Genomic DNA, 22,008 nt, shown 5'->3' with positions numbered 1-22,008 from the left:
CTCCCCGAGCCGTTACGTCCGTCGTACTTGACCTCACCTTCCCAATTGAAGACCACCTCGACGCCCAACATCCCCAACATCCCAACGGATGACGACCTCCAAAGCAAGCGCCAGCGAAGCCGGTCCTTCGTCCGGACCAAGTTCATCTACCACTCGGAGAGGTGGCTTGAGTTGCTCAGAGTGTCGAAGGTACGCTCTTTAGTTATTCTCCGACTCGCCCTCCGACTCGCTCTGCAGATATTCTCCCACTTCGACTCTTTCTGGGCGCTTCTTGTCTTGGGCTCTCCTTTGTGCTGACTCTCTATATATGTAGATCGAAATTGAAATGTGACAGGTGTGTACCAACCAGTGTACCCCAATGAGAGCGATCCGATTCGGAGAGCGATTCGAGCGGGGGTCAGCGGGGCTAGCAGCAAGCTGACTGTCTGCAATGTGTCCACAGGACCTTTCCTTGTCAAGCTTGTATAAGACGTGGTTGTGCTGCAATTTGTCCAGATGGTATGGCTAACGCCGTTGTGCGGATCGATGGCTTGACGCTGACATGATGAGTGTGTCTCAGGAACTTTGGCGGCGACCAAGGGCAATAAGTGAGTTGAGGTACAATCGCTCTTCATCCGCGTTTTTGCTAACAAGATCTCGTCAGAGTTCTCGCGGCTCATGCGGAGAAGTTGACAGAGCGAGTCAAGGTCATGTCTGCACGTATCAAGGAACTCGAAACAGCCCTTGCCGACGCGAATAGAGCCGGGAGTTCCTTGTCCCATTGTCACCTTCGCGACTCCGACGATCGACGACTTGAAGATGACCCGGAAAGTGGAGACCAGTGGGAGCCGAATTATCCTAATGAGTCGGCGGGAGACATGTCAGACCTTGTTGGGACTATGTCTGTAGGCCTAGACGGACAAAGGCGTGGCTCTGGAGAGATATTGAAACCCCATGTAAGTGGTCCCTCACGCGACATGAAGAGGAACTCTGGCTCAAATCTCGATGATCCCTATTTAGACACCGTCTGCGGTACGTCTTTCTCGGTGCCGATAAATGTCTGGAGGCTGATGTCAACGTCTGTTTCCAGGACCCCGCCGAAGACACTCTAGAATCACTACCGACAGATATTGTGCACCTTTCCAATGCATTTCCATTTGGGATCCCAAACACGCCCCACACCACTCTCCTCTTCGCAAATTTCATTCCATCACGTGAACAGGTGGCTCGCTTTGCCGAACTTTACTATTCGAACGCAGCTTGGTTGTGAGTATCTTATTTTACTACCGCTGTGGAAGACCCACTGCTCATGTAGTCCCTCAGCTATGATCCTGTTATTGAGAAAGATTTCCAGCAAAACATCTTCGACCCCATCTATTCTACTACGACACCGTCGTCCTCCACAAGAACATCTATCCTCTCGTCATTCCATCCACATTCATTGGCAATCTTCTTTTTGGTTGTGGCGACCGGTTCCCTGTTTGGCGAGCAACCCTTTGCAAGAACCGTCTCAGAGCAGTATTATGCTCTTGCCCGGGCTGCCTTCTCGTTGAAATCCATCGTCCACGAGTCCAGTGTAGCATCAGTGCAAGCCTTGTTCATGTTTATCCTGTTCAAGTACTACACGGATCGGTCAACGAGCGACAATCGGTGGTTGTTGAGCGGTCTATGCTTCAGACTTGGTCACACAGTGCGTCTGTCTGGTAGCTCATCGTTTTCTGTGCTGACCGTATCATGTACCGCATACAGTTCGGGCTCCGTGAGTGCGTCCTAAATTTTGACTGTAACATAGTCTTAACCGTTTTCGATTAACCGCAGACCGTGACCCTGCAAACTGGAATCTTACTCCAGAAGAAGTGCAGCGCCGAAGACATGTGTTTTGGGAGTTTTATACTTATGATTCGTGGACAGTAAGCCGAACGATCTCCTTGCCATTGTCAAACCCTCTCAAGTGTCTTTTCAGTGTATGGTACTAGGTAGACCTCCTGGTCTCAGTTTGAATTATGCCGACTGCAACTTCCCAGAGGATAACTCTCCGCACATCAATAGCGCTGGTGAGGTCGAGTTTGGCTGTAAGTATCTGGTCCTATATCCCTCGTCAGGTGTTCTCTGCTTGTTAATGTCTTGCTAACCGCGATCACTAGATCATTCTTGGAAACATCGATATGCAGCGACTTGCGTTTCAGCCTGCGTTCCACGAACATTGGCTGCCCAGCGTCTTCCATACACCTCGATTTTGGATCTGGACAAACGCATTCGTACTTTTCCGACGCCACAACACCTCCAGAGTCCGGTCGACCGAAACGATACACGGTACGCATGGAAAGCAGATCCGTCGTCCGCTGTCCAACAGTGTTGTCACGCAATCGTCCGGGAGGCCAGTATGTGACTTTCTATCGTTATGGCCTAGGACACACTCACGAACAATTTCCAGATTTGATGCACATGCACAGAAATTTCCTTGTGCAGGCCTTGCAGGACCCGGATGATCCTCTGAAGCACAAGTACGCTCCATCCGTGCGGGCTGCTTATCGAGGTGCATGCCAGCTAGTGTCAACCATCCAGTCTTTCTATGCTGTACATCCTGATATGGGCGGTCGCGTTTGGTTCTTTTGGTCCAGTATTTTCTCTGCTTGCGTACGTTTATTTATAATTATCAAGAAAGTCTACTGATGCCTGTTTCTGGTCTACACCGATTGTTAGGTCATCCTGGCGGCGGTTATCATCCACAAGCCAGGCTGCAGCCTAGGACAAGGAGCTTTCCTCGAGCTAGGAGGCGCTCGCCTCTTCTTCAAAGAGTGCTCTCATAACAGCCAGCCTTCGGCGGAAAGTTTGGTACGCATTCCTTTGATAAGCCTTGCGTCGAGATGCCTCTAACACCTTGTCGCCTCCATCAGAAGGCTCTGGACAGACTATATGAACGAAGCAAGAACGTCCTTCAAGAGTTTAGGGCCACTGGTATCGAGCCCATGCGCGCACGAACCTCGAGTCTCCACGGGAGCCCAGGGTCAAGGGATGGTGGTGCTTCTATGCCAGCCATGAACACCCCGCCAACCCCATTAACGACAAACCTTCATCACTCCCACCAATATACCACTTCCCACGAACAAGTTGGGAATACGTCGAACCACGCAGATGCATACAGCATTTCCAATGCAGCTCAAGCCAATTACTCTTCTTTCGCCACGGTCGGCGGCTCCCAGATGATGACCGAAATGGGCAACTCAAGTTCGCATTCACATACCTTCGAAATGAGTCCTCCTATCGTTCCCAGTCAGAGCGACCATCAGGCACACTTTCTCGCGGGTCTCCCACTTGACCCTATGTACTGCTCGACTTCGTCGCACGCGCTGTCCTCCGCTGACAATACGGGTCACTCTACTCTCAACTACGGTGTACCAGGCACGGGTACTCATTATGGAATACAACCGCCAGAACCGATGCCGTACCACTCGCCGACATTCACGCCGTACATGGATCCGGCCTCGGGTTTGGCGAAGTTCAGCACGGGCGAAGGAGATATGAATATTGATCGGCAGGATGGAAATAAAGCATGGACTGGCTTCGTGCAGCAGTTGTTTTAGACTGAAACAAAGGTTCCGACGAGCAGGGGCATATGGATGGACCTCTACTTTATTTAACCACTCGAAAGCTGAACAATGTTTTTTCTGCGAAGCATCGGGTCAAATCGAGCGGTTTTTTTCTTCTCCCCTATACTTGTAACGTTTGTGCAGCACATACACGCCTGCCATAGCATCTTAGGCGTGGACTCTAGAAGATTGCTGTAGAATAATATGCTTGAGACTCTGTCACCTTTACGATATGTACTCGGGTCTAATACTACATCGCGTCAGTCGCGGTACAACCGAATTTATGCACATGTACTGACTATAGTGCAAAGCGGCGGTTAAGAGCGTAGAATGTGTGATCGGCGCTCCAAGGACACATACGATTTTAGGTTAGAAAGAAAAACATGGTAGGGGATAAAGCGGAAACCGGGTGATTTGCGGTGTTTGGGCGAGAAGGCACGATGGTCTCAACCCTCACATAGAGGTCGATAGATGAGTGAACGATAAAATGTGGGAGAGCATCTTTCTATTCGGTTCAGTACCTGGAAACCTGTTACTTGGCGCCGGGTATGTATTGGTGGGAGCCGCTATGAAGGCAATAGTAATGTGAAGCAGGCCGCATATGTCTAATGCGAGCAGGCAATCGTTAAGTGGTATCCATTGCAATCAAGGTCTCGTCCTCGAGTTTTGACAAGACAGCCTGGTCTGCTTGCGTCATAGCGTCAAGCAGTGTATCTACGTTCGGAGTGACGACGAATCGTCGGGAGACCTCCCCAAGGACGTTTAAGTGTTTGTTCCGTCTGTCGATGTGGACGGCTTGCTGAAGGAAGGATGGTTGCGTCGCCGCCGAGACCTGCAAAACAAGAGACAGGATATGTGAGTACAGGCCACCGCCACATCGCGTAATGTAGAGAGGAGAGTTGGAAGGTGAATGCGAGAGGATCCACAAACATCAAGAAGAATTCCATTGTGCAGTCTCATCTTCACGGCGCCACTCTGGTAAATCTCCAGCTGCCCAATAAGGCCATCCACATGGTTGGGTTCTGTCTCCGAATCGACATTTGTGGGGCCAGTAGCGGTATTGCCCTCCGCTGGTTTCGTGTCTTGGGCAAAGGATACACGCTTTTCTGGGCTCGAGGCTTCTGGAGCTTTGCCCTTGTCGACTGCCATGGCTCCTTCGGAGGGTTGGCCGGGATCCTTTTTCTGGACGAAGGTAGGGAATGGTGTTGGGAACTGAAAGAAATATAGACGCTCATTGGTCATGCCGTTGCCCTGAAAAAAAAGCGAGCCAGTCCAGGTGGGCGATGGTAAGATGTTCGTTAGGCCAAATGAAAATAATGTGAATAGAACACCTACGTCGTCCATGCCATCAAGTGAGGCGAAATCATCAACTAGGGCTTCCATCTCCTCTTCATCTTCGCTCTCGCTCAAGTCAAGAGCATTTGCAAGATCGACTTCCCCAGCAGTAGCAGGTGTACCCTCAAGGCTAGGAGTGATGCTATCAATCTCAATGGGCTCTGCTTTTGCTACAGCTAACGTATGTGAAGTATGAGTGAGTGGTCGCCCACATCATACGACGCAGAAAGCAAGAGATTACGAACCTTTCCCTTTATCAGTTTTAGCTTCCCGTTCCTCTCTCTTGATTCTTTCCGCTTTCTTCCTCCTCTTATCGCCTTCCCTCTCTTTCTTCAAACTTTCTGGTGCCATCCAATCCATACCCCTCACATTCTCCATATCCACAATCTCAACCCCATCTTCCGGATCCGAATATACTTCCACATCATCCTGCACTGTCATTCCACCACCTACGACACCACTCCCACCTTCTCCCTTTTCTCGCTTCAACGACGGAGCAGCCGATCTCGTCAATCCTGCTCCGAGAGCCGAAGCGCCAGAAGGACCGAGAGGAACGATAGGAGTGTGAGAGCGCGGTGTTGGTCGACGAATAGCGGATGATGAACCGGCGAGGGCGGGACCCATGGCGAAAGGACCACTGGCTGTCATTTCTTGACCTGGACGGGGAGCGGCGCCACGACCACGACCGGCGCCACCACGAGTACCATCGCCACGACCGCGTCCTGTACCTCTACCGCGACCTCGATCGGATGAGGTGGATGGAACAGCAGCAGCTGTAGGTTCCTGTATAGTGATGAAGTTATGGTGTGTTAGAATTTTATTGTATTGCATAGTAGAGGACGAACGCACTTGCTTGACTTCGCTAGGTGGATTGAAGGGCCCGTAGGTTAGAGATCGAAGTAGAGAACCACTAGTAAGAAACGCACTCTTTTTTGCGTCGTGCTGGCAAAGTCGGAACAAATTTCAACTTTGTTGTGCCCGACCTCGTTGTGTCTGTAGGTTTCTTCGCAAGGCTCGCGATGGCCTTACTTGGCGTGCCTCCACTCCCAGAAGGAGTTCCAGAGCCTGAAGAGGCCGCATTTGCTTCTGACATTAGCTGTCGTTACTTAAGATTGATGCCTTAGCGTATATGGATGTAAAAGAAAGGGCCCAAAAAGCAAGTGAGACAGGCAGACGTGCGCGTAGGCAACGCGTATAGGCACAGACGTTTGAGCGCGATGGGCCACACAGAAAAGTTTGGTGGGCAGCGGTAGAGCCGGGCCGGCAAGGTGCAACAATTTCGCTCGATTGTGTGGCGTGGTTGACTCCTCTTTCAGTACCCTTTATCTCCTTTTTTCTTCGTGAAAACCACATATATCTAGCAATCCACGATGGGAGACGAGCCAGTACACACCCGAGTGACATATAATGATGTACACAACCTCATCAAGAATTCAGCTAAGAAGATCGAAGAATTCAAGCCTGACATGTTCATAGCCATTGGTTTGCTTTTCCTCTCGTGCTCCGCTTTCTTCAGGATCTGACATGCGGTTGAATTATCACCGAAACCAGGTGGAGGGTCAGTTAAAACACATTGAACCCTGTTTACCGACAAACCCCTTGTTGACTTGTGCAGCACAGAGGCTTCTTCCCTGCTCGTGTACTTGTACGTCCAAACTTTATTGCGAACCGATATACATCCTGATCCCCATGGATTTCGTACGGTTTCCCCGGATCCGATATCTATCCCATGTTTCGTCCCTACTTGCGTCATATCTATAGCGGACATTCCTCAAGCACCGCGACACCAAGAAGAACATCCCTATCTACGCGATTGGACTTTCGCTATACGAAGAACTCCCAGGCACCACCGCAGAGCAGATCGGTGCCCAGGTCATTCGAACGCAATGGCTGTTCGTACCTCTTCCTTCAGCTGTCCTCCAGTTATTCAGCATCTCATTATTTCTGTTATGTGTGGCTCTTGACTGTAGGGGACCGGAGTCGAGCAAGCTGCTCCTCGGCAGGAGAGCTTTAATTATCGTACGTGCTCTCTATCGAATTCTCTGCTCATATATTGACGGAAATGCCGGTCACAGGACGAGGTTGATGATTCCCGGAAGACTCTTCAGTGCGAGGCTATTTCTATTACTAGACTCTCCATCTCCGTCCTATTCCCATAGAAAGAGCCTGAGAGACTTTCTGGTTTGCATCGTAACCCACAGATATGCCGTCTCAGAGCTCCAAAAAGATGTTGAGAAAGAGCTGTTAGCCCTTCCCGAGAGCGAGCGTGAAGCTTCGAGGACGCAGTTCGCCGTGTTCGGTTCGTATCCATATCTGCCCCTTCTGATTTCGTTGTGTTTGTTTACCACTCTGTACCTCTTGCGCTGCAGTTGTTCACAACAAGCGGAAACCGAAGCTCGGCGAAATTCCCGCCGGTGTCCCGTGAGTCTTTGTTTGCTGTGGCGCTCTCGATCCCTTCGTCCTAGGGAGGCGACTGCTATGCTCGTGGGAGCGTGTAATTCTGATTTGCGCCTGGGAATGGAATTCCAGGTACTACGTGGGCGACGAAGTAGACGACGTATGGTAAGGAGTCGATTAATCTTGACTCTGTGAACACTCATGCTAACTTGGCCCATCGCAATGGAACTACACAGGCTTGATTACCCATGGGAATCGAGGTCGGTCCCCTCCCATACTTATCATACCTTTTCTCTGCTGACCACCATATATTATAGTGACATCGAAGAGCACGATCGCCTTGCTGCAGCTGAAAAGGCTGAAAAGCGAAAATAGCCCGTCACGGGGTGTGAAGTAGAATGTTGTATTAGACAAGGGCTGGTGGCGGAAGAGAAATGGGTGTAAGATCGCTATGATTGGCTGTATCGTGTATAGCCTGTGAGCCACCCTCGGGGCGTGTTAGACGAGGGAACGTGTACTATCGAAACTATGCCTGTGGTGAGCGCGAATGCCCAGAAATCTTCGCACCAACATCGCACAAAAAGCGAGCCAGCGTAGTGCCTTCAAGACGAGCTCCTGTAGCCACTACACCCAGTGCCGACAGTCGATAACGTACAGACACAGAGTGCACGTCGGCGAACTGACGGAGACCGCATCCCATTGGCGGAGCGTTCCTATTCGCCAGGCGGTGCAGCAGCAAAGCTCCGTTCATATTTTTTCCATCTGGCTATCCTGCCCCCACGCGCCTGTGCCCTCCAAGTCCGACGCCAGCCGACGGGCCAGCAAGACGCGTCGTACACCATCTCTATACCCATTCGCCTTCTCTAGTCATACTTTTTGGACCTCGTATCTTATAAACGCCAGCTCGCTTTCCCTTGACCTTGACCTAGTGAACTACGCATGCACGAATCACCTATAATGGAAATCAAGGAGGAGCTGGATTATGAAGGACTGTCTCCGAATGCAGGGCTTGGTGTACGCAGATCTTATTTTCGATTTTTATCTGGAGCAAGATGAGGACGTTATGCTGATTAGGGCGCATTGTCGGTTTCTAGGTGAACATGTTGGCTGGAGCACTTGTGGGACTCATTCCTTCCTTCGTCATAATTCGGTGGCAGAGCTGCTTCATGCCGAATGGCGATTCGTTTACTCAGTAGGCAAGGACGCTGAAATATGGCTTCGTCGTTCTCTAGGCAGGAATCACAGAACACTCTGTCATGTATCCCTTTGACAGCATAAAAGTGCGTCGCCATACATTCTGTCTTTCAAGCCTTCCTTGACCATTCGCGTGTCGCGTTCTCCGTTCAAAATTTGCAGACACGAATGCAGGTCTTCACGACTTCGCCAGCAGCAGTGTACTCGGGCATTGGGAACGCTATCACGCGGATATCGTCGACGGAAGGCGCGCGCGCACTATGGCGGGGGGTATCGTCAGTGATAGCAGGTGCGGGGCCAGCGCATGCAGTGCAGTTTGGGACATATGAGGCCGTGAAGGAGTTCACGGGAGCAAATGATGATTCGTCAGAGTATCAGTGGGCTTCTACAGGTGCGTTTCCGTCTGTTTTGCGCTATGAGGAAGACAAAGTTGAAGTATGGCTGGGAATTCGTCCGTGATGTAGCACTGGCTGGTGCATCGGCAACGATTGCAAGTGACGCACTCATGAATCCCTTTGATGGTGAGTACTTCCCTATACTCATATTATTTCAGTGAATATTTGATAGAGCCTGGTGAGTGTAGTGATAAAACAACGGATGCAAGTCCACCAATCCGAATTCCGGTCTATGGTTACCTGCGCCTCCACCGTATTCCGCAATGAAGGCCTTTCAGCCTTCTATGTCTCCTACCCAACAACCCTCACCATGACCGTACCCTTCACGGCCGCCCAGTTTACCGTGTACGAGCAAATCAAGAAGTTTATGAACCCTTCGGGCACGTATTCGCCAGTATCACATATCGTCGCCGGCGGAATTGGAGGTGGTGTTGCCGCGGGGCTTACAACACCCTTGGACGTGGCGAAGACGTTATTGCAGACGAGAGGGACATCGAGCGATTTGGAGATTAGGCATTGTAGAGGGATGCTGCACGCGTTTCAGATTATATGGGCGAGAGATGGTGTGAAGGGTTTCTTCAGGGGGTTGTCACCGAGGGTGGTCACACATATGCCCAGTAGTGCGCTCTGTTGGATGTCTTATGAATTCTTCAGTGTGTTCTATTCATTGCCTCGTCCGTCGAATAGCGCTGATCATGATTGTTCTTCATATCTACAGAGGCTACAATTCGCGAAGACTAGGTCTTCTTCTGAACCTGTAGTGGTCACTGCATGGCACACACTTCATCCACACCGAAGATATGGTTCGTCGTGCCTTGGGCTGCGCGCGGGAGTAGATGGACAGCCGTCGTCCGTCCGGCTACAAATAATCACATAGGGCGATGAACCTACCACGCCGTGTACGCATTTCTTCATCGTCCACATTGTTGTCAGTTTCTAGATCGTGTCTCTTTCCTTTCACTCCGTCATTTCCTCTTGCATGCTCTCGTATTCTTGGCTTTATATTTTGCATCTTAGTTCCACGTATGGTAATAGCATCCACCACTTGTCATGGGATTTCTTGGTCATGTATCGTATAGCCTGAAGCTACTTGCCCGATGGTAGTTGCTTAGGGTAAGTTAAGTACAGGACTGACGAAGTTGTGCTTGGGCGTCAGCGATTCGAGCTGCCTGCGGTACAGGAGAGTCTATTTATAGCTCAAGTAGTGTTCCGGGCGTTTCCGACAGCGTGTTGAAGTGGCGTCTGGTTTCTGTCCTTATGTGGGGCCGAGCTAACTGCCCGACATCAGTAACCGCCATGTCGACCTCGTCCATGCGGAAGTTCCAACACAGAAAAGATCTATGGCCTCGGCGACTTCTACTTGCTCTCATCATTCTCTTTCCGTGTTTTTGTGTCTTCTCGCTCTTCGCCGTTCTGAAACACGCACTCGAATCGCATTACACTCGTACGAGCGGGGCGCCGAGACCACATACTTCGCCTGGAGGCTCCATCCCGCCGCTCGCCGCTGTACAACCGCTATCTGCCAAATGGTCGGCTGGTATTTCTGTATCCGACTCTAACTTGCCACATTTCACTCTCGACTCAAGACCGGACTATCGAGCCATCACTAGCTCACACTATGACGCCACAGATTATGCACAACAACTTCTACACGCTCGACCTATCGGTCCTCGGTCTCTCGCAATCATCCTTCCTGTAACCTCTCAAAGCCTCTCCCATCTGGAAACGACTATCCTTTCACTCTACCAAGACCCCGGCGCTGTCACAGAAATCATCGTCCTAGCCTACGAACCCATCCTCTCACTAACACGCCGTACACTTCGTACCATTATGACCACGATCTCCCCCAATCCCGACATCATCTTCCCCACTGAGATCACGCTCCGAAATTGGAAACCTATCCTTACGCAAGCCGAAGCGTCATTGCGGTGCATGTCCCGCAACAGTGGCACGAGTGAGTGGGTCCTGGTTCTTGACCAGCGGTATTTTGAAGGGGTGGGGGAGGAGATGAGGAACATGTTATTGAGCCCGCCAAATGTTTCGTTCCCGCTTGGAATAAGAGGGTCAGGCGTTGGAGAACGTGAGGTGTTGTCTTACGCTGGTTTGAGGGGGTTCGAGGAGGACGATGTGGCCGGAGAGGTGGATTATCAGGAAATCTCCCATTCTGAGGAGCTACGTCCGGTCTCGTTCCTCGTCCCGCCTTTCGTTCTTCCGACTCGACTCCTGGGTGACAGCATCGACAGGACATCTGCATCCAACTTGAAAGATACCGACACTCATCTGAGCTCTTGGGCAGCTTTTGGACACTGGATCTCGAGTACTCGCCCGGACAAAATCGGAGGCGTCGCTCTAGGGTACGGAGAAGCTTCAAGTACGACATCGGGCTATCATACTCAGCACGGGAGAGGCGATATTACGAGCGACCAGTGGGCCGCCGACTCTGGTGTTCTTTCTTCTCTTCCTCTAGCCCAGGCCTCGCTCTCTCAGACTCGTCTTCTCGGGATGTTCGGCATACTTATGTATTCTCTGGAGGACCTCGCTCGCTTCGCTCCTGTGGCGTGTAGGCTCGTGAAAGATGGACATCAAGTGGAGATATTGCTTTATGGACAGGGGCAATCGCGCAGTGTTCTTAATCCCGACCTCGAGGATGGAAGCAAGATGTTTGTGCAGGGCACTGTCTCTGGGCCTGGCCAATGCGATCTTCGTTACCGATCAATGGCTGAGCAGCAACGATCGCCGTATAGGACTTTGGCTACATGGCTCGATGGCTTCATGGAGTCTCCGGATGTGCTCGTATCATCTGTGGAAGACGATATATTTGGCGATACTCTCTCTATACAACTTAAGGAGCGGCGATGGGACAAGATGGCTACATTGATTCGGCTTCCTCGAGGCGATTTGCCGTACAGTGACTGGATGGGAACGCTCTCACTGGAGGAGTGGAAACGTGAGTTTCATTACCTGAATATCTTAGGAACCTACTCTGACATTATCTGCAGATTGGAACATACCCCACATAGACCTTAGCGTCATCACTGACAGCCGTCCAGCCTCCCTCGGACGCCTGCTCAGCTCTCTACAAAATGCACGCTACTTCGGTGACAAACCTCGGCTACGAATCAACATCGAGGACTCTGCAGACGAAGAGACCCTCAGCATGGTCGATCAGTTCGAGTGGCTTGGAGGTGCGGAGAACGTCTTCGCTCATCATCGGGTGGTGCATGGGGGTCTGCTTCCTGCTGTGGTCGAGTCGTGGTATCCTTCATCGGACGATTCGTATGGATTGCTGCTGGAGGATGATGTCGAACTTTCACCGCTTTTCTACGCTTGGGCGAAGATGAACGTTCTCCACTACAGGTAATAACGCCCCGTCCCCTTCATCAAGTACGTGCTCATCGTCAATCATTCCAGATACGGTAAACCATCGGACAAATCCTCGTCCTTGTTCGGCATCAGCCTCTTCCAGCAAAAGAGCATCGAGCTTCGCCCGGAAGGTCGTACACCCTTCCATCCACGTCAGCTATTCGCACACTCCGGTCTCGAACACCCCAACACCCCCTACCTCTCCCAAATCCCATGCAGCTGGGGCGCAATCTACTTCCCTTCCCAATGGCGCGAGTTTCACGCCTATCTCTCCTTGAGACTCTCTGGCCTCGACCCTTCGTCGCCTCATCACCTACCATCAGAAGACATCGCGCTCGATGTGAGATCGAACAGGTGGAAACATTCGTGGAAGAAATACTTCATCGAGCTGGCGTATCTTAGGGGATACGTGATGCTTTATCCGAATTTCGCAGATTTCAAGTCGCTGTCGACGAATCATCTGGAGGTGGGGTCCCATGTCAAGAAGACACCAAGAGCGATATACGACAAGAAAAAGGCACTATTCAACTTACCCCTCATGCCTCTTCCGAACGTCAATATGACCCTCCCCCCTTCAGTGTTTCCCTCGATGGGAAAGGATCCAGAGAGGACGCGAGAGCTAGAAGGGGGTACATGGAGGATAGTGGAACAGTTGCAGACGGGTTTGTTGGATCTGCCTGAGGGGAGACTGCCGAGCTGGAGGGACATGCCCGTGTTAGATCTGCATGGGGAGTTTGCGTCGGGGTTGGAGATCAAGGAGAGAGGAGCAGCACGGAGGATGGAGCTGTTAGGATGCTCTACATCGAGCTTTCAGTCGGGTCATGGACCAGCGTACAATGCGAGGGCATCATTGTGTTTGACACCGTAGGTGCAGTGATTTATCGTTCTGCGTTCTTTCTATGTTTCTACTATTTCTGCGAGCAGGTCTCGGGGAATCGATACCCACTCACTGTTATTGTTTTGCGAGAATCGGATCCGGCCATGATACAATCACTATAGATACCTGTACCATTTAGTAGTTTTGGCGACTGAGTGACTTACCAACAGGATGGCGAAAACCCAGTGTCACGATCATGTTGAAGTCGGTATCACCGCCGGTGAGCTAATCGCTTGGCTCACCTTCGGGTTACAAAGCTCGGGCTTCAGTTCGCCGAGGTTGTACTGATGCGAAACTAGCTACGTCGCTGAACACTTCGTGGTTGGTATCGCTTCGTACATGTACTGTCAATTCACGTTATGCCCTCAAGCTTCGCCTCGCGCTACTTTCCTTGCCAGAACTTAGCAGAGCTTAATGATAATTTCCTTGATCATTTCGCGACGGTGGCGACATCCTGCTTCCCAGTCGCGTCTGGCACTGGGCCGTGTCTGTTCCTCCTATTTCTTTCTCTCTTCTTTCCCATTGTACCGCTGCAACCGTCGGACCTTTGGCACTGACTAATGTGTTTTCTCATCTGCTAAGCATCATCTCTATTCGAGTTGGTGGGCTTCTGCGAACAGGAGAACCTCAAAACTTCAAATCACAGTTGCGCAATCATGGTAGCTAACGCAATTCTCCTGACCCCTGTCGTACTAATCCTGTCGTGCGCCCTATGGACTCTAACTGTGCTGTTAGACAATCGCCCTCACGTACTATGGTTCTGCTATGTATAAAGCCTGGTGATCACTCCGCTGTATCTACATCGTGTCTTCCACTTCCCAACCGCCAGCCATCTCTATCCTTTATTAACACACTCTCGACGATATGTCTGGATTCACCTCTTTTGCTGTCGTTGGTGCTGGCGGAATTGGCTCTTTCATCGTTGAGGAACTCCTTCAGTTGAAGGCCTCCAACAAGATCAAGAGTGTCGTCATCCTCACCCGCTCGGTCAGTATCTTGTCCATACTCCCTAACTACCTCCATACAAACGCTAGCTTTACATCTGCTAATATCCTGCAATATGTAGGCGAAGGACAACTCTAACCTAGATGATTTCGCTAGCAGAGGCGCCAAAATCACCGCCGTCGACTACTCATCTTCTTCCTCCCTCACCAGCGCTCTCTCCGGCATCGACGTTGTAATCTCCGCCGTCGGCATGGGAGGCATGACAGCCCAGCTCCCTCTCGCAGATGCCGCCAAGGCTGCAGGGGTGAAGCTCTTCATCCCCACCGAGTTTGGTAACCCAACGGATGACCCTTCGATTATACCCGAGAAGAGCCCTCTCGCAGTCAAGGTCGCGACCCAGAAGAAACTGAAAGAGCTGGGCCTGCCGTATGCGTTGTTCTTCACGGGACCGTTTAGTGACTTCTGCTTTGTTCCGTGAGTTATTTCTTTCATGTGTTGGCGTTTGATGAACATGTGCTAATGGATTGTCTGCAGGTTCCTCGGTATCGACCTTGAGAACGGTAAGGCGAGCGTCGGGGGAGACGGGAATGCCTTGATCTCCTGGACCGCGAGGCCCGATATCGCAAGGTTCTTGGCCTACGTCGTCACTGAACTTCCTCCTTCCAAACTCGAATGGGCGATCTTCCGCATTGAAGGCGAGCGCGCTGTAAGCATCTTGACTGCCAAGGCACTCTCATATCTTCTTTCGTGTCTGATGCCCTCTTTTGTGACTACGCAGTCTTTCAACCAGATTTTCGCAGCCTACGAGAAGAAGACTGGCAAGAAGATCGACGTCGCTTATAGGTCTGCCCAGGAACTCCAGGACACCATCGCCAGCAACCCTCACGACTTCGCAAGTCGCTTACACTTGAGCTGGTCAGTGGGACAAGGTCAGGTCGGGAAGCCGGAGCAGGTGTCTAACGGGGCGTACCCGGAGTGGAACCCCAAGGATGTACTTGCTGTCCTCGCGCCTTGAGCAAAGTGTTGTATTTATCTGTGTGTATGAGATTTAGAATTATACTTGTTTTATCGATGACCGTGATGATGTCCAAGAGTTTTTTTTTTTCGATCATCTGTGAGACACAGGTACTAGTCAAATCTGACGGTGATAGCGATAGCGAGAGTAAGGAACTGCCAGGCCTTCTGTATTCCCGCTACTTTAGTAGTGGGTCTTACAAGAAGTATCGTTCGGTTTTTGGCTTGTAATGCGACGACCTTCCCTATATGGTAGATGCTGACCAATTTCTGACTCAGCTATCCCGCCTGAGTTCGCCACACTTCGTGAACGTCCGTTTTGTCAATCTACTGCTAGTCCAAGTCATGACAGAATTGTTTCTAGAGTATTCATTTCTGTTCATGTTTTTAAATCGTAACCTCGGCAAGGTGTGAAGTGTGACACACATGTACTATGTTTGGGTCACGAAGCTGCTGGGCGAAGCCCTGCAGCGGCAGTGACGGTCCCCTCACTTGCTGGAGCAGTAGCACGTCATGCATACTCTTCGGACGTTGCTAAACAATTCGAAACTATGAGATCAATTGAACATCTTATGCTGCTCGTGGCCAATATGTTAGACTGGTACTTACATTTGGAGCAAAGATAAGTAGCGGGACCTGCCGTTCAGCGGCCTTACGCCTGCGTTATTGACAAAGAAAGAGACCCAGAGAAAGCGCAGGGCGAGAGAAAAGACACGAAACTTGAAGGAAGCCCGAAGAACAAATACTGTGTGGCGGCGAAGGCACATGTCTCTGAAGCAACTCTGAGGCCAGCCGCCACTGACTCAGGAACCAAACAAGCGTGGCCGTCTCCCGGGTCTTCAATGTTCGACCTCAGATCTTAGATCGTAATCTGATCGCTTTGTAGCCCAAGCAAGCCGACACCATTTCCTCCTCGTCCGCCACCCATCCTCTCTTCGGGCTTGCCACGGTCTCGAGCGCTTTCTCGGTCTCAGCGCAGTGACAAGCGATCACTGCTCCATCGACGAGTACAGGGCATACGTCGCGACGAAGAAAGGATAGATAGGCTGGTCGTGCGCATCGTCTGTATGCGGTGTGTACATCAGGTTTGTTCTGCGGGAGGAAGGGCAGCGATGTTCACGGACGAGTAGAGAGGAAGAGGAATGCCACGCCCAAGGAAGGGAGCAAGAGCTGGAAGATTGGTTTGAAGAGATATTCCCTGACATCGCGGGACGGTCCGATATATCGGCCTCAATCGGAGTCTCCACAGTCATGATGGACTGGCCATGGATGGCCATTTGACTCGGATTGCCCATGGGCGTGATGAACAACGAAGAATCCATCGCCACGATAGTGTCTTTTTCTCCAGATTCACAAGGGCATTCTCTGAGCGTCAAGGAAGCGCAGTATTTCTTCTCCCATTCTCCCGTTACAATGGATTGCATTACTTTTCAATGTGGATCAACGACCATCTGCTAAGCAGATACTGGCATTCCAAGTCGAGAAGGTGGGTTCTTGCAACAGAATATTCCCAAGCTCCAAATCACTGTGGCACCATCAAGGCAGTCAACGCAATCCTCCTCACCTCTCTTATTCATGTTGTCGTGCACCGTACAGCACCGTACGGACTCTGCGTCCAATGCTGTCATGGTGCACTGACCAACTGTGGCTCTGTTGTATATAAAGCCTGTTGATCTGTTTGCTTTATCGATAATCTAAATCCAGTTGCTTTATACTATCTGGTCATCTCTATACTCGACTAACAAACTCCCGATAACATGTCTGGATTCACCTCTTTTGCTGTTGTTGGTGCTGGTGGGATTGGCTCCTTCATCGTTGAGGAACTTCTCAAGTTGAAGGCCTCCAACAAGATCAAGAATGTCACCATCCTCACTCGCTCGGTTAGTACACGGCTTCCATCCCATACTGACATCTGTTTTCATCTCATGTGCTAACACCGTCCCATAATATGTAGGCGAAAGACAACTCCAAGCTTGACAATTTCGCCAGCAAAGGCGCCACGATCACCGCCGTCGACTACTCCTCTCCGTCCTCCCTCGCCACCGCCCTCTCCGGAATCGACGTTGTCGTCTCCGCCGTCGGAATGGGCGGCATGAGCATCCAGTTCCCTCTCGCAGATGCCGCCAAGTCTGCAGGAGTGAAGCTCTTTATTCCCACCGAGTTTGGTAACCCCACGGAAGACAATGGGACGATCTCTGAGAAGAGCCCTCTTGCGACGAAGCTTGCGACCCAGAAGAAATTGAAGGAGTTGGGGTTGCCGTATGCGTTGTTCTTCACGGGACCATTTACCGACTTCTGCTTCATCCCGTGAGTATTTTCTTTCATATATTGACCTCTCGGTCTATCTCATACTAATGGATTGGCCGCAGGTTAATCGGTCTTGACCTTGAGAACGGAAAGGCAATCGTCGGTGGGGATGGTAACACCCCAATCTCTTGGACTTCGAGGCCTGACATCGCAAGGTATCTGGCCTACGTCCTCACGGAACTTCCTCCATCCAAACTCGAGTGGCGGGACTTCCGCATCGAAGGCGAGCGTGCTGTGAGCATCCTATTCCCATGGCCATCTCATACCTTCCATCATCCCTGACGACATTTTCTCGTATCATGCAGTCCTTCAACCAGATTTTCGCGGCCTATGAGCAGAAGACCGGCAAGAAGATCGACGTCACGTACAAGTCTGCACAAGAACTAAAGGACGCACTCGCCAGCAACCCGCGTGATTTCTTGAGTTATTTGCAGCTGGTTTGGTCATTGGGGCAAGGCCAGGTCGGGACGCCGGAGCAGGTGTCGAATGGAGAGTACCCGGAATGGAACCCCAAGAAAGTGCTCGATGTGATTGCGCCTTGAGTCAAGAGAATTGCGACTTTCGTGTTCGATTCAGAGGGTTTGTATCATGATGTAGAATAATTATTGTTTTATCAGTCGACGAACCTGAAGTCTAGTGAATAATTTTGGTCAAACGTCCTTGTGCGGAAGCCCTTCACGCCACTGAAGGAGGTGTCTAATATCCTTAATATTGCAGGTCATGTACTGTACACCTTTCTGGTATCGCACTATATAGTATCACTATCCGTAACAGACAGGTAACAGTCACATATAACAGTCATAGCGAGAGTAGCCGCCAATCATTTTGTATTCGCACAGCAAGAGACTTGGAGAAAGCGAAAGAAGAAACAAAAGATGCAAAAATTGAAAGAAAATGAAGAACAAATATTGTGTGGCTGCGAAGACGAACAATCAGTCGCCACATATAAGAACCAGACGAGCCGGGGGACCCCGTCTCTCGGGCCCTCTCAACGTTCGACCTTAGATCGTGATCTGATCGCTATGCAGCCCAAGCACCTTCAAGAACAGATTGACGTTGGCCAATTTTGCCACCATCTCCTCTTCGTCCGCCACCCATCCTCTCTTCGCGCTCGCCACATTCTCGAGCACCTTCTCTCTCAGCGCGGTGACGAGCGCCTGCTGCTGCTCCATCGACGAGTGCAAGGCATACGTTGCGAAGAACTGCCAGACGGGCTGGTCAAGCGCGTCGGTCTGCATTTGGTGTGCGTATTGGGCTTGTTCGGCGGGTGGGAGTGCGGCGATATTCATGGCGAGGCGAGTAGACGGGAAAAGGAACGGCAGGTGTGGGAGCAGGAGCTGGAAGATGTGGTTGAAGAGATGTTCCCTAAGGAAGGACCGAAAATTTCAGCAAAAGGCAGCAACGATCACGACGAGGCTAAATTGGAGGCTACTGACCATTGTTGCATCTCATCTGGGGATGGAAGGTCGGTCATATCGACTCCTGTTGCAAGATTCTGCTTGATGAGCTCGGCCCGACTCAGGAAAAGTGTCAGGAAGGCCATCCCGGGCTGAACAATGCAATATATCAGTGATTCCATCCGTTAATTCGGGGAAAGGAAATAAATTGGAAACGTACCTTAGTCTGCGAGATTGCCACGATATCGTTCCTCTCCAACAGCAAGCCTAACAAGCCGCTGACGAGTCTCAAACCGGCCTTCGCCACAACAGGCAATATAGTCGAGATGACACTCCCAAGGAAGATCTGGGTCTGCCTCTCAATATCCGCTTGCTGTTGCGACGGAATGGGCGTGTCAAGGAGGGAAGCATGGACGACGATGTCCATTTGTGAGAAACAGGCGACGAGGAGGGTGAGCATGGTGAGCATCTGCTGTTGGTCGAAGTGTTTGTAGATTCGGGGGAGAAGCTTTTTGCCCTTCGCCGGGGTGATGAGGGAGATGAAAGGATGGGGAGTGCTATGTAGAAGGTCTTCTGTCAGTTTGCGGACGACTTGTAGGCAGTGAGAAGGAAAAACCTGGTCTCGAGCGGGGCCATGACCTGAAGCTTCTCAAAGAGCTGCTGGATCATTTCTCTTAGCTGTGCTTCCCTGACAAGACAGACCGCTGGTTAGTATATCAACAGTAGCGATACCATGCAGCACTTACCAGATGCCCATAGCTTCGAAGTCTTCGGGATCATCTGGTTGTTCTCTCCCGATTTGCTCGATGTTCAGTGCAAGGTCGTAAAGGCTCTCCAGAGTGATCAAAGCCTCTCGCGTGGTGAGTGGGTCCCTGTGAATTGGTCCATCCGACTGAAACATTCGATGACAAAAAAAACCTGACGTTAAAACACGATACGAACGAACTTCCGTCGGGAAACGTACATCGTCAGCGGTTCCGAGAGCCGCAGCACCGATCTTAGCAGCTTCCTTAGCAGCACCTTCACCCTCCTGGCGAATGGCGTCCTCACGAGAAATATGCGCATGGGTCGCCGCAGGACTGGTGTTTCCGTTAGCGTTTCCTGGCTCGACCTGGAGAAGTTGACGCGGAGCGGCCTTGTAACTCCTTCCGGACGTCTTTCCCAAAGCACCTTGCAGGCTGTGTACAGCTGTGCAGGATATAAGTACGCAGCCAGGCGTACATGGGAGAGGCAGAGGACCCACAGTGCATGCCCTTTTCCTTCTCCCTCAACCTTGCGTTTGTCACGATCCTCTCTACCTGCTGCTCCATCTTCTGCATTGCATTCGGCCGTCTGCCGGAGCCTTTCTGCCCAAGGCCCAGTCCGACACCCCCACCAGATCCAAACTTGAGCACACGATCGTCAGAAGGTTGCATGCCCATTCGAGAACGGATGATAGCGCCATAGACTTGTGCGTAGAAGTCCTCTGCGTACGGGTCCTGGGTGACGAGTTGCGAAACTTGGATGCGAGTGATGAAGTCCTTGTCTGACTGGGTCATCAGATCGTTGTATCGGGACTAGAAATATGATAGACAGCGTGTCAGAGAGCTGCAAAAGTGTCGCACAAACCTCGGTAATGACTGCCGTTAGAAAAAGCAACAAAATCGCACCATATGGTTTATTTTCGCTGCCTTCAATCTCCTCTTCTCTTCCATCCTTTCCGTCTCCATGATCCTCCTCATCACCTGGGCCCTCACCACATTTGGGTCTTCCTCCGTCGACGGCTGCATGTTCTGTAAGAACTCGGCCTGCGCAAGCTCAGACAATATCCGCTGCTGCAACTGGATATTCTGCGGAAGAAGCTGACCATTGGCCTGCTCGTATGCGACTTGCATGTGAGAATCGATCAGCGCAGGCGAAGCACGGTGTCTCCTCCGCTCGAGTTGCTGCTGAGTCGCCATATCCGCCAGAGCCAAAGCCTGCTGTGGGGTCACGCCTCTCGACAGATACTGGCCTTGTAAAAGCTGCTGCTGCTGCTGCTGTTGGTGCTGCAACTCCTGAAGCCTCGCCGCCCTCATCTGCCGCTCTATCTCCTCCAGCCTCAGCTGTTCCTGCAACTGAAGCTCCTGAAGCTGCCTCTGCCTGTCGCGATCTCTGATCTGCTGCTCCCGCAAGATCTGCTGTTCCCGCAACTGCTGTTCCAACAATTGTTGCTCCCGTTGCTGTTGGAGCAGAAGTTGCTGATGCTGTTGTTGCTGATGGAAACGGGGCGACTGGGACTGGGGGTGCATCCGCGGAGGGGCGGTTCGTTGTTGCTGCTGATAGTACTGCTGCTGCTGTTGCTGCTGTTCTTGAAGGAGTTGTTGACGTTGAGTGGCGACAGCGGCGGTCCGTGTCCGTTGAGCTGCAGCCCGCATCTCTGCCTCGATCTCCTCAAGAGTCCGAATTCCACCTTGATTGACGAGACCCTGGGGATTCAGCTGGGCCGCAGAGAGGCCGGGAGAGGGTACATGGGCTTGCGCCTGGCTCGTAGACGGGGTTGAACCATTCGAGTACTGGCCAAGACGCGGAGACGATGTTGTGCGATTGAGATCGGCCTGTGTACGAAGAGTGCCATTCATACGAGGAAGAACAGAGAACGGAGATCTTTCGTCCCATAGCGAGTGAGGTTGACGGGCTGTAGAGAAATGCAAAAGAAAAACAAAAGGTTACACGAGCGTGAAGAGCAAGCAAGGCCTGTAAACGCCGTACAAGGTTGCTGCTGGCCTTGCTCAGAGATTGATAGGCCTTCGAGACTCGGGGTACCGGGCCCAGGCGAAGCCGTCTCGAAGAAACCAGGCAACTTTTGGTCGATGAAGCCGGAGTTCTCTGTAAATTTCGCTGAAGAGACGAGCTGGTCGTCCGAAGGCAGAGCCTGCTGCGCAAAATCAAAGTCCTTTCCTGTGCACAGTGAGCAATTACTTAAAAGTATATAACAGGGTATAGGGGATGCGCACCGATAGCCCCCGTGCCGCCAAATGTCTCATCGTTCAGCTCGTCCCCGCCCTCCTGCAAAACGTCGCCCAGTCCGTCATAGCTTTCCTCTCCCCATGTATAGACCGCCAGATCTTCGTCACCCTTCCTGCCCGCAGCGAAGTCCTGTTTTTCTCGTTGAAGATCGTTGTTTTGCTCGAATCCGAAGAACGACATAAAGATGAGACGGCGGTGAGAGTCAAGTCCGCGAGGCCAGCATAGGT

General features: G+C 51.4%; 7 protein-coding genes across 7 annotated transcripts; 5 read left to right on the top strand and 2 right to left on the bottom strand.

The window, feature by feature from the left end:
• The first annotated feature begins 52 nt into the window (after nt 1–52).
• On the top strand, nt 53–3,846 carry STEHIDRAFT_121596 (uncharacterized protein). The gene is made up of 15 exons (XM_007304309.1): nt 53–189; nt 314–334; nt 443–498; nt 560–587; nt 644–935; nt 1,000–1,011; nt 1,070–1,245; nt 1,303–1,669; nt 1,729–1,738; nt 1,798–1,889; nt 1,943–2,051; nt 2,124–2,360; nt 2,414–2,616; nt 2,683–2,814; nt 2,877–3,846. The coding sequence occupies exons 1-15, from the start codon at nt 89–91 to the stop codon at nt 3,561–3,563; spliced, it is 2,523 nt and encodes an 840-aa protein (XP_007304371.1). The 5' UTR covers nt 53–88; the 3' UTR covers nt 3,564–3,846.
• Nucleotides 3,847–4,194: 348 nt separating this feature from the next.
• On the bottom strand, nt 4,195–5,997 carry STEHIDRAFT_131305 (uncharacterized protein; the record flags this gene model as incomplete). Its single annotated transcript, XM_007304308.1, has 5 exons — nt 4,195–4,401; nt 4,500–4,820; nt 4,905–5,080; nt 5,150–5,687; nt 5,827–5,997. The coding sequence occupies 5 exons, from the start codon at nt 5,995–5,997 to the stop codon at nt 4,195–4,197; spliced, it is 1,413 nt and encodes a 470-aa protein (XP_007304370.1).
• Nucleotides 5,998–6,270: 273 nt separating this feature from the next.
• STEHIDRAFT_121594 (PRTase-like protein) lies at nt 6,271–7,854 on the top strand. Its single transcript, XM_007304307.1, has 10 exons — nt 6,271–6,386; nt 6,527–6,549; nt 6,666–6,796; nt 6,875–6,923; nt 6,980–7,011; nt 7,106–7,203; nt 7,274–7,325; nt 7,434–7,466; nt 7,538–7,561; nt 7,619–7,854. The coding sequence occupies exons 1-10, from the start codon at nt 6,275–6,277 to the stop codon at nt 7,674–7,676; spliced, it is 612 nt and encodes a 203-aa protein (XP_007304369.1). The 5' UTR covers nt 6,271–6,274; the 3' UTR covers nt 7,677–7,854.
• Nucleotides 7,855–8,258: 404 nt separating this feature from the next.
• On the top strand, nt 8,259–9,767 carry STEHIDRAFT_57716 (mitochondrial carrier; the record flags this gene model as incomplete). The annotated part of the gene is made up of 6 exons (XM_007303945.1): nt 8,259–8,315; nt 8,396–8,419; nt 8,534–8,581; nt 8,658–8,860; nt 8,916–9,016; nt 9,079–9,767. The coding sequence occupies 6 exons, from the start codon at nt 8,259–8,261 to the stop codon at nt 9,765–9,767; spliced, it is 1,122 nt and encodes a 373-aa protein (XP_007304007.1).
• A 419-nt stretch (nt 9,768–10,186) lies between these two features.
• On the top strand, nt 10,187–13,249 carry STEHIDRAFT_168656 (uncharacterized protein; the record flags this gene model as incomplete). Its single annotated transcript, XM_007304306.1, has 3 exons — nt 10,187–11,837; nt 11,890–12,247; nt 12,302–13,249. 3 exons carry the CDS (start codon nt 10,187–10,189, stop codon nt 13,119–13,121), a joined length of 2,829 nt encoding a protein of 942 aa, XP_007304368.1. The 3' UTR covers nt 13,122–13,249.
• A 704-nt stretch (nt 13,250–13,953) lies between these two features.
• STEHIDRAFT_121592 (NAD-P-binding protein) lies at nt 13,954–15,161 on the top strand. The gene is made up of 4 exons (XM_007304305.1): nt 13,954–14,117; nt 14,197–14,549; nt 14,610–14,781; nt 14,854–15,161. The coding sequence occupies exons 1-4, from the start codon at nt 13,995–13,997 to the stop codon at nt 15,088–15,090; spliced, it is 885 nt and encodes a 294-aa protein (XP_007304367.1). The 5' UTR covers nt 13,954–13,994; the 3' UTR covers nt 15,091–15,161.
• Nucleotides 15,162–16,878: 1,717 nt separating this feature from the next.
• On the bottom strand, nt 16,879–21,993 carry STEHIDRAFT_121591 (uncharacterized protein). Its single transcript, XM_007304304.1, has 13 exons — nt 21,769–21,993; nt 21,524–21,712; nt 20,443–21,449; nt 20,037–20,349; nt 19,758–19,981; nt 19,540–19,685; nt 19,410–19,481; nt 19,014–19,350; nt 18,833–18,945; nt 17,702–18,761; nt 17,459–17,630; nt 17,044–17,396; nt 16,879–16,969 (listed from the first exon to the last, which is right to left on the bottom strand). Exons 1-10 carry the CDS (start codon nt 21,959–21,961, stop codon nt 18,398–18,400), a joined length of 2,958 nt encoding a protein of 985 aa, XP_007304366.1. The 5' UTR covers nt 21,962–21,993; the 3' UTR covers nt 16,879–16,969; nt 17,044–17,396; nt 17,459–17,630; nt 17,702–18,397.
• Nucleotides 21,994–22,008: the final 15 nt, after the last annotated feature.

Source organism: Stereum hirsutum, assembly GCF_000264905.1.
Source record: "Stereum hirsutum FP-91666 SS1 unplaced genomic scaffold STEHIscaffold_7, whole genome shotgun sequence".
NCBI classification, from domain to species: Eukaryota; Fungi; Basidiomycota; class Agaricomycetes; order Russulales; family Stereaceae; genus Stereum; species Stereum hirsutum.
This window is presented reverse-complemented; position numbering and strand designations above follow the sequence as displayed.

Coding starts and splice junctions, on each gene's coding strand:
- STEHIDRAFT_121596 (XM_007304309.1), top strand. CDS start 89: ATGACGACCTCCAAAGCAAGCGCCAGCGAAGCCGGTCCTTCGTCCGGA. Junction 335..442: donor TCGAAATTGAAATGTGACAG/GTGTGTACCAAC, acceptor ATGTGTCCACAG/GACCTTTCCTTGTCAAGCTT. Junction 1,890..1,942: donor ATACTTATGATTCGTGGACA/GTAAGCCGAACG, acceptor GTGTCTTTTCAG/TGTATGGTACTAGGTAGACC.
- STEHIDRAFT_121591 (XM_007304304.1), bottom strand. CDS start 21,961: ATGTCGTTCTTCGGATTCGAGCAAAACAACGATCTTCAACGAGAAAAA. Junction 20,350..20,442: donor CAGCGAAAATAAACCATATG/GTGCGATTTTGT, acceptor TCATATTTCTAG/TCCCGATACAACGATCTGAT. Junction 18,762..18,832: donor CCAGATGAGATGCAACAATG/GTCAGTAGCCTC, acceptor GTCCTTCCTTAG/GGAACATCTCTTCAACCACA.
- STEHIDRAFT_121592 (XM_007304305.1), top strand. CDS start 13,995: ATGTCTGGATTCACCTCTTTTGCTGTCGTTGGTGCTGGCGGAATTGGC. Junction 14,550..14,609: donor AGTGACTTCTGCTTTGTTCC/GTGAGTTATTTC, acceptor GATTGTCTGCAG/GTTCCTCGGTATCGACCTTG. Junction 14,782..14,853: donor GCATTGAAGGCGAGCGCGCT/GTAAGCATCTTG, acceptor GTGACTACGCAG/TCTTTCAACCAGATTTTCGC.
- STEHIDRAFT_121594 (XM_007304307.1), top strand. CDS start 6,275: ATGGGAGACGAGCCAGTACACACCCGAGTGACATATAATGATGTACAC. Junction 6,550..6,665: donor TCTTCCCTGCTCGTGTACTT/GTACGTCCAAAC, acceptor TCATATCTATAG/CGGACATTCCTCAAGCACCG. Junction 7,467..7,537: donor GACGAAGTAGACGACGTATG/GTAAGGAGTCGA, acceptor GGAACTACACAG/GCTTGATTACCCATGGGAAT.